The following is a 17,515-nucleotide window of genomic DNA, read 5'->3' as shown; positions in this document are numbered from 1 at the left end:
AAATGAGGCCTAAGGGTACAAATCTTTAATGGAAGTTTCAGGTGAGACTGAAAGTTATTTGGGTTGCACGAAACTCAAAATACTCAACAGTCTTCTAAGTAGCTGATTTAAAAGGTAATTTCTGTTAGGAGGCATTTCCTTAGCTGCGTGATGAATGGTCCCTATTTCTTGCTGCTCCTACAAGGCCCCATGGCAAAGCCTCAGATGCCTTGCCTGTCATCAGGGCTCTGATCTACTGGTCTCGTTTAATACTTTTACAGTTAGGATCTACTTTTTGTTTAATTTCAACTCACTCTTAAACCTCTGTTCTCTTAACTTCTATCCACAGTCTTTCTGGACTCCTGTCTTCCACTTCACTCACCACAAAGGTTTGCAGTAGAAACTGGAGATAGCTAGGTGGTATACAGTTGCTAAATTTTCTTACAGTCAAGGTTAGTAGTATGCTGTCTAGTGATGCTAAAAGTTAGGTGTGGTTTCACGTGCTCTTCTTGTTTTGTATACTTAATTGGAGAATGAATGGAAAGATTTCGCTTTAGGCAAACACCATTATTCTAGGGCCACCTGGAAGTAAACTCTCTGGTTTTATTTGTCTGAAAATATCTTACTTTCACTTCCGTTCTTGAAAGGTATTCATGCTAAGTTCAGAATTTCGGTTTTGCCTGTAGTTTCTTTCGACCCTTTGAAGACATCCCACTATCTTCTGGCTCCAGTTATTTTTGGTGAGAAGACAGCTATTTGTTGAATTATTGTTACCATTCAAGTTTTGTCTTCTGTATTCAAGATTGTTTCCTCCTTTGTCTTTAATTTCAGCACTATGTTATGTCTGGATATGTTTCTATTTGTTGTTTGGGATTTACTGATCTACTTGAATCTCTAACTTGATGGCCATCTTGGAAAATTATAAGATTCTCTTTAAATACTGAATTTCCCTTATTCTCTCTTCTCCTTTTTCTAAGACTACAAATAAGCAGGTTAAGACTTTCTCACTGAATCTAGTAGGTTCCTGACCCTCTTTATTTTTTTATTGTTTTTGTCTATTTTCTATGCTTTTCCTTTCCTTGTTTCAGTTCAGATTAATCCTCCTGACCTATACTTCTTGTCTCAAAGTATGTCAAATGTAAGGCTTGCCTCTCAGCTGCTTCTTCCTAAGTGGGCAAATGCTCCCAAGGAAAAGTAGTGCAAATGATGGTCATGTTTCTCTGAACTTTCTTCTGGATTTTGGTCCTCTAATAACTGATTATATTGACAACATTTTGTTTTTAGTAATATGTTTTCTTCCATTCTTTTCAGACATTTTCCTTCAGTAGGAAGGCTAAATTTCCTGATGTGCCATTACCAGCATCAGAGTCTACAATATGGTTCAAGAGGTTCAATATGATCTTCTTTTCCCCCAGTATATAAAAGGATTATCCAAATTTGTAACTGGGCATCAGACATGACACATTTATAGACATTATTCATTTGATTATGTATAACAAGGCCACCAGGGACTGTAAGAACAAAATCTGTACTTCACTTTTGGAAACAAAGAGGATAATGTTTTCTCAGGAAATTGGTCTGGCACCTGCCATATGGTTGGCATTCATGTTAAATGAAGAATATATTAGATTCTCAGAATAAAAAGAAAGCTTCTAATAAATCTATACAGTGAATAGCATGTCTTTATTCTATTTACAGTACATTTGTTATAAATATAATACATTTTTGAAAAGCTTATTTTTAATTAACTTGAGATTTATATTTTAAACAGATCAACTCAATTGTTAAAGTTACATAATAAAGAATAGATAATTTAAATGACAAAGATCTCATATTGTGAAATAGTGCACTCTACGCTGAGATGAATGAGGGGGAAAAAAGTCAAATTCCTTTCAAAACTATATTCAAAGCATCAGAAGAAAATTTTGTCTTTTTACAAAGTTATGTATAAGCCATAAGAACCACCAGATACTTAAGTATGATGACTCTATAACCAAAGTTCAAAAATGATTTTAGAGAATTGTGAAGCAAGACAGGAAAATCTGTATTTAATACTCTACTGAACTTCACAGTAAAGCTGGAATTTATAGGCTAATGGCTTAACAGAGTATTGCCAACAGGCCTTTCCCTCCTCAAAATCATCTCGTAATAGTCATATATCACTGGTAAGTTGTAACAGCAAACTTAGACATTGGTTTTTAAGATGGGGCTTAATAAGGTGCATGGATATGTTGGAATTCTGTATCATGAGCATGTAAATTATTACCGGGTTTAAAGAAATACAAAAAAAGAATATCAGTATTCTTAGTCCAACGTGCCTTGCGTGTCAACAGACTGACAAGTCAAAAGTATTTTGCAGTGATCCAATACCAACGTCCAGAACAAGTTAGGTATTTCAAAAGCTGCTATAAAACCTATTCTGTAAAATAAAACGGATTCCTGTGGATTTCAGTGCAACTTTGCAAGCTGTCACACATTATTGATGATGATCAAGGCAGGCATGGAGTTCTGCTGACTTGTTTCAAACACTGTAACTTGGTCCGATAACTTGGCAAATACCCTAGGCGTTCCAAGGTTATAAACACCCGTATGGACAAAGCATGCTTTCAGCTGCAAAGTGTGAATCTCCTCGCTTTTAAGCTGAAGTTTATATTGTGTTTGTCCAAGCCACGTAAATGATCCATGGATTTCCAATGCTTCTGGACTAAGGAAGGAGGAAAAAGGTAAGTTGGAGGGTTTTTTCTTCAAAAATTTTTTCCCAAAGTCCCAATAACATATCCCTTTCATCTAGCAATTCTAGTTGTAGAAATCATTTTATGAAGTTAACTGTTAATAACAACAAAAATGGCAACAGCTGTTACTACTATTGCTGTAATAGCTAACACTTATCAATAGTTACTATGTTCTAAGTATAATGCTAAGAGTAAATTATCTTTAACACTCAAAACAGCATCTAGTAAAAGATGGAACCTGATTTAAAACCTGAATATGTTTGGTTATTCGTACATAAAAATGTGTATACAAGAATGCTTATATAATATTGAAACTGTTTATAATATTGAAAAATTAAAAAGCAACCCAGTATCTACCAATAAGGCATTAGTTAATTTATGATACACATAAGCATACACGAAATGTGTTTGGATTTCAGAGAGCTGCCCTGGATCCTGTTTAGGGTGTACACATTACTTTTCTGAAAATCCATAAATTTCTGAATTCCAAAAAGTGTCTAAGTCTTGGAGTATCAGAAATTGGGAGTATAGACCTATATATTTTTTTAAATTAAGTATTATTTATAATCAAGGGGGAAAAAAACTAAAAATAAAACTTCTATCACAAACTTGCTGGTTTTCAATTTTAGAGTTCTTTATCACTAATAAACTTTCATAAAAATTTTTGTCTCTGGCCAAATTAATTTGCTGCTTTTAGAAATTGCTTTCTATTTTGTCACTACTGTAATATTAAGACAATCCTCCGTAATTCTTCTATAACACTTCTGTAATAAACAACAAAAAATCAGGGCATGCCTGAGTAACCTATCTCTATGTATTTTGCATAACTTCAAAATATTAAATTGTTCTCAATCTTAAACTACAAAATAATCTTGCACTAAATAAATCTTTACCTTGTTGTTTTATGCCGAAGATCAACTATTACATCGACATCAGCCTTAGAACAATTGGAAAGTAAAAGGGTGACTGGTACTAAACAAAGGCTATGAAAGAAAATAAACAAAAAAGATTAGCTGTGTATTTTTTAAAACCAACTTTCAAGAAGATAACACTCTTTAAGAAGACCTAAGAGCATATGATCCTTAAAAACAATCTGATTCAAATTAAAGAAAAAATGAATTCCAAAATTATTTAAGCCAAATTGTATAAATAAGAAGTAAAACATATTAATACAATGCCTGAATAAATATCAGTATACATTCACAAACCATTTTATTTCAACTTATTATAGTTAATCTTAAAAAACAGTTAATCTTAAAATATTTCTAGGTGATTATTTCCCAAAATGAAAAACAAAAGTAAATAATCTCAACTGCAAAAGATCAATGGAGAAAAAAATAAATCATGAAAATGCCAACAACCAATCCTTTTCTTTTTGTTTCTTGATAATTAATTTTGAGAACTTGGCTTAGAATGACCATCGTTTGCTTCTCTATCAAACATGCGTAAAAGCCATCATGTTTTGGAGAAAATGAAAATCATTTCTATATAAGTTATGAGAAGAGCCCTTTCAAATAGACACATCTGTTCAGGCAACCTAGTTTCTCACACCACTTTATAATTAGTAAATTATTAACACATACGAGACAAGACGGGTAGTAACAGAAAAGGACATATGAACAGACTGGTGTAGATTTTAAACCAAGAACATAATACGACCGAATACAACCTATGCACAAATGAAATCTGGTTACATACTCCCATTTATATTTTACTCTATAAACACAAAGAACACAGGGAAAGTAAAAAAGAAAAAATAGTAACCTTATAAGCTCACACAAAATAACTTTAAAATTCTGCTCAGACGATATATTCATACTTTCAGAAATTTTACACCCTCTTATTGAGAAATACTTTCTAAACAATATTGCAAATAACAGATTTTCCTCAACAAAGGCTAAGATAAAAACATATCCTTAGGTTGTGCTGGTGCTATGCCCTTACTTCCTCCACAAACTTATCATTTGGAGAGGAGGGCAGCAAGACTACCGAGTAGGTTTCCAGTCTGAAGCACTTCATTGAAAGTTAAATTCCAACTGCATAATTTGTAACCCAAAGAAAACCCAAAGCAACTTTTCCTATTCTGTTCCCATCTGATCCTGAAATGGCAAATTCTCCAGGACTTATCTAAATGCTTCCAGTAAAAAAAGAAATGTGAACATCTGGGTGTTTCCTGGTCCCAAACCAAACTCATTATCTTCGTTCCACCTCTTCCTCTGTCACTAAATAGTACCCCCATCCAGTCCAGCAAATCTCAGGCATTATCCTAAGTACTTTCAATTGGAATAGGGCCTACTGCCTCCTTTCCCCTCCCCCCTTAGCAATTTTTCTATTATTCTTGACAAATTCCTGTCATTCATTTCCCCCACACATCTCTGGAACTTGGTTACTTCGATCCAACTTCATTTTCCTTAAAACTTCAAGGTTTACTGCAACAGCCTCTAATTTAGAGCCACGATGCGATCCGTTCTTTATGTTGGGTATTTCTCATGTATGATCTGTGTTTCTCATGCTTAAGTGTGCACCAGAATCACCTGGAGAACCTGTTGTTAAGAAACACTGCTGGGCCCTACTCCCAGAGCTTCTGATTCAGTAGTTCTGGATCTGGCCTGAGATACACATTTTTAACAAGTTCCCAGAAGATGATGATGCTGCTTATCTGGGACATTTTGAAAACCACTGCTTTATGTAATAGTTTTTCTAAAATACTAATCTGATGAGCCACAAATAGTGCCTAGAAATCAAACTGCTGACACCTATGCCCCCACCATCAAAATTTGTCATGATTAAAGATCTAGATACTAGAGTCAGACTGCTATGGTTCAAATATCAACTCAACAACTTTGTACCTCAGTTTTCTCAACTGTAAACTGGGATTAACAATTGTACCCATCTCTTAGGTTGCTGTGGTGATTAGATAAGATCAAATATGTTAAGTGCTGCGAATAATGTTCAAAAGCTCCATAAACATTATCTAAATGGCTTTTTATTTTGAAAATCTATGGCTGCTAAGCCCAGTATGATTCATATCTCTGTTACCTCTGGTCACCTATTCTTTCTCATATTCTCATGCTCTACTGCTGAGTTCCACTGCCATGACCAAATATACTACTGTCCCATTCCTGCCCACATTTCTACATTACATTAAGAACACTCCTCTAGATCCCCAAACTCTTCTCTTCACATTTATACATCTTACTTTATCTGAAATTTGGCTGAGTACACAGCTTCCTCTATAGCCCTCAGTAACAGATGCTGTTTTTCTTCTAACATCTTCCACATCTTGGGTCTGAAACTATCATGACTGTAGTTCTCATTGCCACTTCTTGATTTTTCCCTCCTATCTGTCTCATAAAAATGCCTCCGCTTTGTCATAAAGTACTCCAAGGTTTTTGTTCTGTTTTCCTGAACCCATACTGACAAACTAGAACCAGTGACAGTAACTCAGCACAATAGAGATACTTTTGGGGGAGGGAAAGGGATGAGTACTTTGAAATATCTGAAGTAAAGATGAAGGAAACTGCTTCACCTCCTACTCCCATTCATCTAATACATCTGTCAAGTAAAGGCATACCACCTAGAGGAAAACACCCTTCTGGCTTCTCATCCATATTATCACATATTGGCTTCATTTATTAAAAGCTTCAGCATGAGTTTGCATTTTTTCCTTTCAATCCCAAATCTTGTCATCCTTTTGGACAACTTCATTGTCTAGGTAGATGGCTCAATCACCTCCCTCTCAAATCCTTGACTTGTCATTTCATAACCATGAGTATTATTAAAGATTCAGCCATCTGACTTCCATGACTATATCACATTTTTTTTTCAGTCACCTGAAATAGCTTCTTCTGAAATAACAGTCACTCACTCTCTGACCATCATCTCCCATCTCTCCAGGTCTCTCACTCAATTACGCTTCTGCTCTTTAGTTACAAAAGAATGTGCCCAATCATGTGACCCTCTATTTCAATAATTCTCAACCTTGGTTACTGTGGTAATTGTAATTATTGTTTAGCAGTTACTCTCATCATTTTCCCATTGTCTGACTGTGGATCATCCTTGTTGGTTGTGAATGTGAGGCTATTTGGCCAATGGAATATTAATAACTTTGATGCAAACAGAAGCCTTAAATATGCTACACATCATGGCTCACTTTTTGTATGCCAGAAATATGCCATAAGAAAAAACATATTCCAGGTACGTAGCTGCTGCCCATTTGGACTGAGCCCAAAATATGTGTGGCTGAAGAAGAGCTTCAGTCAAATTGCAGCTGACCTATAGAACCAATGAGTGTAGAAATAAATACCTGGTAAGCTACTGAATTCTGGAGTGGTTTGTTATGAAGCATTATTGTGGCAACAATGACTGATATAGATGCATTCTGGTATCATCTGAGGACATTTGAAAAATACAGATGCCTGAGTCCTATTCCCAGAGACTCTGTATTGGCCTGAGCATCAGGATTTTAAAAAATTCCTCAGGTAATTCTATTGTGCAGGCAAGGTGGAAAAAATTGCCACTTTATCCTTATCAAACCCGCTTTATTTTTACATACTCCATGCACAGTTTTGATTCTCTGATGCTTTATTTTAACCCACTGCTCTACTTTAATTTGATTAAACCTGTCCTACTTCACATACTTTCCTGCACTGCCCAGATTATATGATGCTTTAAACCTCAAGAGAATCATGTAGAGAACTCCAATAATCTAGCCTCTGAAGTACAGCCAATGATTTAACCACTAAAGTTAAAAAAAAAAAAAAAAAGCACCATGGAATCTAAAATATTCAGAAAACACATGAAGTAGGACGGGTTGGATAAACAGAAACAAAGTAGAACAGTGGGTTAAAATCAAACATCATGGAATCAAAACTATCCATGAAAGTAGGTGAAGTCAAGGTATGTTCGACAGTGATAAAACATTTCTTTTTTGCCCCCTCAACTTGGGCTGCACATTAGAATCACTTATATAGCTTAAGGAAATCTGGATATCCAGACCCCACAACATTGGGCCAATCAAATTGCAACCTTTGGGACTAGGACTAAAGCACTATATTTCTTACATTTCCCCAGGTGATCATGAGTACATCTGTCAGTCAAAGGCACACAGAATGAGTACCAAGCAAAATTCAGACCTACACAAAATTTTAAGACCATAAAGTTATTTAAAAAATAACTTAAATAGCTAAAATTTTTAAAAATCCAGCAGTAATTAGTGAAGATATAGAGAAGGAATTCTCATGCACAACTAGCGGATGTACAAATTGGTACAACTACTTTGAAAAACTCCTAGATAAATATACAAAAAAAAAGCAAGCATACATGTACCAAAAGATATATATCCAAGAATATTCATAGCAGAATTCAAAATAATTCAACTAAGATAATAAAAATCCATCAATAGCAAATAAACTAATTATGATATGTTAAACATATTCATATGACAATAAAAATTCTACAGTTTCATTCAATGGTTGATAATTACTAACATTAAATAAAAGCTAGACATAAAAAATATACTCTATAATTCCACTTACATAATAAAGTTCAAAAACTCACAAAAATCAAAATATATAGATGTATACTTAGTTGAAAAAAATATAAAGGGAAGCAAAAACGTAGTCACTAATATTGGAGGTGGATTGGGAGGGAGAAAACTGAGGGATCCTGAGATGCTAGCAATATTCTATTTCTCAAATAGAGGTGATTAAATGACTGTCAGTTTTGTGAAAAAAATAAATCACTGCATCCATATATTTTTATTTTTGAGCACTTTTCTGTGTGTTACATTTCACAATGAAAGGGTATAAAAATGGTTAGCACATTTAAGTTACTTTTTAAATATATTCTGATGTTATGTCTCTGTAAAGGTCTTAATTTTCCTAGCACTCATTCTGCGCGTCCTTAGCCAGCTTCTTCTCTTAATTCTCAGTAGTCTCCTCAAACTTCACTTTTAAAACATTCTCTACCCTTTATTCTCTTATTTCCTAATTTCTTTGATTTGTTAGTTAATCTTGCTCCTATAAACGCTCTCTAAAATGAAGGCACTCTATAATGTGTAAACTTATTAAAAATTTCTCCCTACTTTCTTCTCTCCCTATTTCAATAGTAAGCTGGACATTTCTTCAGTCCAAAGCTAATCTTGTCAATCTTTGGTGTGTATATTTTTCCATCTGCTAAGGATTCTGTTGCACTCCCTGTAGGCTATCATTTCTTTCAAGACCATATAAACATCCATATCTTAGCTAGTAAGAAAACAAGAGTATTGAATGGATATTCCCCAAAGCCTAATTTCTTGAAAGGGTGATCTATGCCAGCATCTTTACCTATCTATTTATCTCCCATTCTCTCCTCAACCTACTATGTCACGCTTCTACCCCCACTATAGAGTAACATTCTTCTCAAAAATCATCTCTTTATTGTCAGAATCAAAGAATAACTTTTTGGTCCACTTATTATCTGACTTTTCTGCAGGGTTGTAAACTATTAACAACTTCTTTTTCCTTGAACTGTTCTCACTCAACCTCTGAGACACCATTTTCTCCTCACTGGTCTTTTCTTCCTAATTATTTGAGTGCTACTTCTCAACCAGTCCTCTTCATGGACTCCTTTTTCCTTAGCTCCTCTCTCAGCTGTCATTGTTCTGTAGGTCCCCATTCTCCTTCTGGTCTATCCCACTCCAGCCCCACCCGTATTCAGGGTGACGTTTCCAAAATTCATACCTTCAATTATCACTTGCAGACTGGTTCTAACAGACTTCTTTCCATCTTTTCTTATATCTGTAAACCAGCAACTTTTTGAAGTGTCATCTGATTTAGGACTTTTTATTTTTACAGTCTTAAGTTTTATATCAAGTTATTTACCAAAAATTACAAATACACCAGTCCTCAGGAAGGTTACCATTTAATAAATCTTAACTAAATAACGCTGTCTGAATTTGAATTTTGATGTGTCTATATTTTAGTCATGTCTTAGGGTTAATTTCTGAGTCTAAAACAAACACAAAATAATATAATTTTTTTCATGTTTTTGACTTAATGATAAACCTGCTCATCAAAAGAAAACTTTTGGCAATTGAGGTGGCTGAGGCAACATCCATCTTTAACCACAGCAGCAACATTTAGTAATCACAGTAAAGAGTAAATTACTTAAGAACAATTCTACAGACTAAATAGTATTCTAAATTTCTTCTTCAATATTTGTGTTAATGCCATTGTTTAAATAAACAAATAAATGTGCATATTGTATAATAATTTTAACACATACACACACACACACAAACCAAACCTTTTTTGATGAAATGGATGATTAAATGATTCTGGATAGTGAAGACTTGTTTTAATGAGATTAGAAAACTGCTCTACTGATGGTCTTGACGAAACTGTAGTGTTCTCTGGCCTGAAAAATTTTAATAGTTCCATTTCTGGTGGTTCCTGAGGAAAAAATGACAACAAAAACATTGCCTTGTTAAAGTACAGTGTATATAAACAAAAAAAATTAAAACCAATAAAGCATAAATAATAATATTTATGCTGTTATTTAAACAGTTTAAATCATTTGCAATATAATCTAGGATTAAAAAAACCTAGTATCTGGAATCATTTATTCATTCCCTATTTATTATGTGCTGGAGTTAGAACTGAATTCCAGCAACTGTACATTTCAGCTCTGTGATCCTGGTAAGTTATTTAATACGTTAAGACTTATACCTCATGTAAAAACAGGTTCACGATAATAACAATTTCAGAAGTTGTTGTGGTTCTTATCTGGTAAAATGCTTAGTACTTAAGCTATAGACATTCAGTTGTATAACATCTGTTTTAATAGGTGAAGAACTAAAATTGCCTTAAGATTTCATTTTGAAAATAGATTGCTGCATTTTATAGATAGATTATCGTGCTTCAACCATGAAACTAAAAGTCAACATGCATTTTAAGTTTTAATATAGCTAGTGTCAGGTATACTGTAAACATTTCAATAAATATCATCATGATCTAAATAAAACAGAAAATAATGTCTCATTTCTTTTTTTTATTGGTTATTTTTCCTACATTGTCCTTCACCATCCAGGAAAATTGTGATTCTTTTATTTCCTGCTAGTCAAATTAGATTCTGATCTACAAAAGGACTGACAAACTATATAGCCAATGCGCTAAATTCAGCTTGCCTCCTGTTTTTGTAAGAACGTCTTGTTGAAACACAGCCACAGTCTATCTATGTTTGCTTTTGTTGCTTTTGGACTCTAACAACAGATGAGTAATTATATAAAGACCTTCAGACCAGCAAAGCCTAAAATATTTACTATCTGGCTGTTTTTAGGAAACATTTGCTGATCCATGAATCTATATAGCTGCAAAATCAAGAGCTAAATTTGTTTTGTACATACAAGTTAGAGAAAAATGACTAGAGGTTTACTCTGAAGGAGGGAAAATTTGTAACTGGAAGAGAGCAGGAGCAGAACTTCTGGGGTGCTGTTATATTTTATGTCTTGCGCTGTATCCTAGATATATTAGAGTGTTCTTCAATTTGTGAAATTCATTGAACTATTCACTTCTATATTTGTTACACTTTAATAAAAAGTTCAAAATATGTGTTATTGTTAAATATATTTTACTCATCAAAGAAAACAAGCTGTTGTTTGAGACTTCTAAATTATACTGAATAAATTTCTATATACCACCTATCAGGAGGAAAATACATGAATAATGGTCATAAAAGGAGACTAAAAACCTGAAGCTAATTTACTGAGAGAATATTTAGAAGAGCTTCCCTCTCTCTCAGCTTAAGAGTAGCAACATTCAGTGCTAAAGAATTTACACAGTCGTTTCACAATAAGCATTTGATTCTGATGACAGTTCTACCACAAGAGAGGAAGGTGTAAAGTACTATTATCTTTGTTTTATAAGTGAGTAGTAAGCTAAGGTCCATCAAGTTATGCAAGTAATTTGCAGTAGGTCATCAATCTGAAAGTCTTTAGGCTTCAAATCTATTATTCACAATATGATGAAAACTGCTACATCTCCCAAGCTCAGTTAATTATAAAGAGAATATAAAATATCTCAAAGGTGAAATATAAAGAAATAAAAAGGATATGCCATACGTAGTATATAAAGTGAGAATATAACAAGATTACATTTTATACAAAGTAATTGTTTCATTTTCTAAGTGCTAATCTTGCCATTGTTTGAGATGTTTCAAATTATCAAAAATTAATGACATTTACAACTAAAATTCAGGATTTTTGTATTATTCAAAGGGAGAAAATGATTTTCTTAATATAAGAAATAGAGTTAGGGTTAAATCTGGCATCTTCATTATTCCTAATAGAAAATTACCACTAGGAATCATCAAAATAAAAACTTCATTCAAATTATAGAATCACCAATGGAAGCTAAAACTAGTGGACCTAAGTTTTTTGAGAAATCAAATATTTACATAGTCTAGAATTATTTTCTCACAAATTACTTATTATAAAAGGAAAAACAGTAACTTTACTGTAGGGAAACATGGCAGATACTACCTTAATCAACTGATCCATCGCTGATAATGGGACAAACTAATATCATGTAATGAATGACATGTAATGACAAGACATAACATCACTTATTTAGTATTTCTGCCATAAATGCATAACCTTAATATAATCATGAGAAAACATAAGAAAAATCCAAAAAGGTATTATTATACATTAGAATAGCTGGCCCACGCTCTTCGAAAATGTCAATGTCATAACTGACAAAGGCACAGAAACTTTCCAGATTAAAGGAGACTAAAGAGACATGAAAAGTAAATATGATGTATGATCCTGGACTGCATCTTGGATAGGAAAAAACAAACAGTTATCGGGATATAATTGAGAACTTTGATGACATTTAAATATGGACTGTATACTGCATCAATGTTAAACTTCCTGAATTTAATCATGATTATTATGAATATGGAAGATTATCTTTGTTCTTAGGGATACTTAGTGATGTATTTAGGGATTGAGGGGCAGGATGTCTGCATTTTACTTGGGACTAATTACTTGAGAATGATCAAGGAAAAAAATCAATATGTACATAACTAGGAAAAATGATAAAGCAAATAAGGTAAAACGCTAACCACTGGTAACCTGACTGAAAGGTATAAGAGAGTCCTCTCTATTATTCTTGCAGCTTTTCTGTAAGTTTGAAAATTATTTCAAAATAAAAGTTGTCAAAAATAATGCGGAGAAAAGCTTGAAAATTAAGATTCATTATTTATAAATACAATACAAAGTAACTATTGAAATTACCGGATTAAATGTTAAATGCTTAAACTTTGTTCACATGTAGTATGAGAACTTTTTGGTAAGATTAAATCATATTTTAGAGAAGATAAGAAAACATACTTAACACTATTAGCAGCTACTGCACAATTCCAGGGGCCATCCTTTACATTTTAGGTTATGCCCCCTGGATTTCTGCAATGATGTGGGCCTGTTACAAGTAAGAAATACAGAGAACACGGTTCCCTTCCTTTCAAACAAATCAATTCTTTTTATAACTATAAATTCTAGAGACAATGTAGAATATATTTTAGGAAACTTCAAGAGCACAAATGCATCTTAATACTCTTATAAGGTGCTAATGAATTTTAAAAGCAATTTGTGTTCATTTGTAATTTTAATCTGTCTTCTGCCACCAATCCCCAACTCAAATTCCAATATAAAATCCTGCACAAAACAGACCCCTTTAAAAACACAAAAACCAACCAAACAAAAAAAATCCCACAAGTTTATAGAAAGTCCCTAACCAAACTCTGTTATTACCTGTTTCTGAGGATATGAAAAGGCTTCTTTTCCTATAGTGCGAAGAATAACATGATGTTGACCTTCCAAAATAAGCTGCTTACTGTCTTCCACTACGTAAGCCTAAGATATAAAGCACAAAAATGTTACCCTGCTTGGCAGTAACCTCGAAAGTAACCAACACAGTTAATCAATGTCACCATAAAAAAAGTAACCAATATTTGATAGAAGGTAGAAATATGATGGCTAATATCTATCAATTATCAACACTCATAGCTTGTCAGCATTTCTACATTTATTCATTCAATATATAAAGTATCTGCTGAAATCTATTTTTGCCTCAATAACACAGTTGGCTTGGATATCTAAGAGACACATCTTGAAATCTTTCGTAATTTTCTCTAAACTCTTAATAAACTTGTTGAAAAGAACAGTACTATAACACAAACTTTTTTCTTTACTGGAATGCCAATGTAAAGGCAAAAGGATTCTTCTTATATGCTTGCTTCTGAAATACCCCTATATTTATCATATAGTAGAGCTAAATCAGTGAGGACAATCCTAAGTGGTATACGTTGACATGTCATGCCCTTGGATATCTTAAATATAAGTACATGAGCTTAAGAAAAAAGGCTTTTCTTTCCTATATAGTGAACTGATTTCATCTATTATCAAAACATTTGTTCCAGCATATAATTCTTCTTCCTCATGAACTGCTTCTGTCTAAGAGAATATATAATCTCTAAATGGCTCTGACATACTGTTATTATATTATGCAAATACAAAGCCTTAACTTTTTTTGACGAGCCCAATTTTTTTACTATTTGATTCAACAGACAAAATTACTCAGCCAAAATGCTTTAAAAGTTTCTAAATGTTTCTTTACAATTTCTGTAATTTATCCTTACTAGTGACAGTCTGCCATCCACAGATCACACTTGAAGTAGTGCTGCAACTAAGGCCTACGACAGCCCAGGATCTGCTCAGTATCTATCCATGCACGATCCAGAAATGCAAGAGTTAAACACCTGATGGTGTGACCTTTAATCAAGAGAGGCTGATAGCTGGTCCTGAGATATGTCACATGTCTTTTTCAGTAGTCTCATAGGATCATGTAAATATCACCCATAGCCATGCATAATTCGCTAATGTGTTCTCCTACCAGCACAAAAGTTTTTTTTAAAACAAACCTTTATATTTGGTTAAGAATGGTTGAGTTATCCTATGCCCTCTTTTCAACTTTTTTTCAAAAAAAATGTTGTCTGAGCTCTTAGTTTTCTCCTGAATCACATTTATTGAAGAGTCCTATGCTTCTGTGCATCCCACTCCACAACTTAAATTACTTTTCAAGTTTTTTTTCCCATTCAGTGAGTCATTTTTGTATTATCTAGAGCTCTCACTAAAGAAAACATACCACTTTCTCAAATGAGAAAATGATAAACTTATCATAGATACTAGCCACTACCAAACTTAATAACCCATTTGTTAATCTATTCAAACTTCTATGTTTTAGCAAAGGAGCACCACAATCTTGGTTTTCTTCTTCATATGATTAGCAATACTAGTCGTGGGTTTTTATTCAGGGCCATTTTTAAGAAATATAACACTTCCTCCTCCCCAACCAAGTTTACTGTGGACTTAACAATGAGTAGAGTACAGAGGATACATTACAAAATGCTGTCTCAGAGACAATACACACTGTTTACATGGCAGGAATCTGTAGGGGTGACAGCCGCAAATGCTAAGTGTCTATTATACATTTATTTAATGGTGGTTGGTTTACATTAAGGGCAAAGTTGCTGAGTCTGAAAACAGAATCCTCTTGATTCTAAGCTTCAAGAACATTTTATTTCAAGCTAATAATATGTAATTTATTTTTAATATTGAATACATCTTCCATAATCAACGAAAGTATCAATTTACTTAAAAGCAGTTTTATTGAAACACGCAAAAAAACCCCACAAAACTTATGCCAGCATGGTTTCAAAAAAGTTTACTAAAAATGTGTGATTGAGTAAAAAGAACATTCTAGAAAACCTGAATCAATTAAAAATACATGTATTGATCATATACTATGGGCATATCTTTAAGCAAGCCCTTGTATCAGACAACACAAAATCAAACCCTTTCACATAGTTCCGGTAGATATTCCTTGGCAAGATCATTAATTTCACAGAATTATTTTAAAAAATAATAATATATGCATAAGATACAAAAGAGTGTACTATGAAAAACAAGCTTCTTCTGTATTATAGTTCAGGTAACTTCAAGGAAGACTAATGCCTAAACAATCTCATTCTGATCTGCCATGTGTGGATCTTGGATCTGATTTTCTGGAAAAAAAAATTTTTTAATGATATTTTAACTAATCTGGAAAAAATGAACATAGAGCAACAATGAGATATTATTAAGAATTATTGTTAATTTGGCTAAGATAATGATATTATGGGGTTATATTAAATGAGAAAGTCCTCATCTGCTACAACTACATATAGAAACATTTACAGAGAAAATGTCATAAAAAAATATACTACGGCAAAATATAAAGGTAAAAGTAAAACAAAGGAGATAAGCAAACGGAATAGATAAAAGGTGACTAGCAACAAACTGATGGCTGTTGGAGCCTAAGTAATGGGTACCGAGAGATTCTTGGTGCTATTTTTCCTTTTTAAGTGTTTGAAAATGCCCATAACAAAGATTTAATAATAATTCCTGCTTTCATGGAGTTTATCAAGTCTACGATATTCTCATTACCACTTAAAAGTAACAATAACACTGAATAAAGTCATCTAATTCGAATGAATTTTTTCCTTAGGCAGAAAAGGTCACTATAGAACTGTTTAAAAAGTTCTAAAACAACTTTAATATTGAAACTGGAAAATTTAAGCAGAAAAAATATAAATAGCAACTTACGTTTGTTCTTCAGCTTCAGAATCAAGTATCACTAAGCAGGGCTTGGTGAAAGAATTTAATAACACATACCTTCCATAATACAACAATATTCAAATCCACCTCACTGCACTTCTGAATTAACTTCACAGCATCCTCCACTGACTGTTTTTCTGTATGCACTGATGGCTGGGCTTGCGGTTTCTTTAATTCGGAGGATAAACTTCGATAAAAGAAGTCTGCACACGGGCTTGCTGAACTTATTATCTGTTAAAAGAAATCACGTGTCTACATAATTGTTTTCCATTACATATACCCTGCTAAATTCATATTTCTATAATTTATATATACTCCAAAGTCTTACTCAATAATTTCTTGTCAATTTGATTGAATACAGGGAGGCCACACAAAGATGTGGACACCTAAAATACTGGTACAAATTACCGTGAATCTTAAACCTGTTACCTCAAAATAATCTGCACTGCCGTGATATTAGGTTTGACATTCCAAGTATCCAGAGAGGATGAATGGGTAGCTCTAAGAAAATAATAATAAATTGCTGAAAATTTTGAACTACTAAAATAACAAGTACTAGTTCTAAGTATTTCAAATACTTAGAACGCCAGTCAACATCCAATAAAACAGAATGCAAATAGTGTTACTGATATTAATTTGGCTTTTATACTTAAAGAGAGAGAACATGAGAAAAGAATTTTAAGTGGATTCAGAAGTACAGGATTTCTCTTAATGGAATATTATGTTTCACAGTAAAATCTCTACACTTATGATTCCCTGCATTACAGGCTGTATTATAAAGATACTAAGCTTCAAGTTAATAATTAAATATTAATAAACATATACATTTTCCCCATGTGAAAGAGTGAGCTTTTTCTGGTAAACAATTGTCCCCAAGGTTTTCTCACTGATCTGTAGTGCTTGGTTAAGTTCTATTAACTCAACCATTGAGATTCATCAAAAGGAAAATGTTTTTGTTTCTGCCTTCTTCAGTGCTCCCACACAAAATTATTTAGCAACAAATACAATAAAAATTACAACCTGAATCTAATTTAAGGGTTCTGATGATGTTTCCAGGGATTTAAATTTTAAAAACGAAATAAACAAAATAAACAACTTAAGTCTTGAA

General features: G+C 33.2%; 1 protein-coding gene across 3 annotated transcripts in view; it reads right to left on the bottom strand.

The window, feature by feature from the left end:
- Positions 1-1,643: 1,643 nt before the first annotated feature.
- Positions 1,644-17,515, bottom strand: part of TRAPPC8 (trafficking protein particle complex 8) — an 81,233-nt gene continuing 65,361 nt past the window's right edge. For all 3 annotated transcript variants that reach the window (XM_011361910.2, XM_011361901.2, XM_011361919.2), the window contains exons 25-29: positions 16,465-16,638; positions 13,504-13,605; positions 9,999-10,144; positions 3,605-3,694; positions 1,644-2,683 (exon numbers count right to left, since the gene is read on the bottom strand). In XM_011361910.2, coding sequence (XP_011360212.1) covers positions 2,449-2,683; positions 3,605-3,694; positions 9,999-10,144; positions 13,504-13,605; positions 16,465-16,638 — 747 coding nt within the window. In that variant the 3' untranslated portion in view covers positions 1,644-2,448. The remainder of the gene's footprint in view (positions 2,684-3,604; positions 3,695-9,998; positions 10,145-13,503; positions 13,606-16,464; positions 16,639-17,515) is intronic.

Source organism: Pteropus vampyrus, unplaced genomic scaffold, assembly GCF_000151845.1.
Source record: "Pteropus vampyrus isolate Shadow unplaced genomic scaffold, Pvam_2.0 Scaffold3, whole genome shotgun sequence".
NCBI classification, from domain to species: Eukaryota; Metazoa; Chordata; class Mammalia; order Chiroptera; family Pteropodidae; genus Pteropus; species Pteropus vampyrus.
Note: the sequence above shows the minus strand (reverse complement) of the source record. Positions and strands in the feature narration are given on the sequence as shown.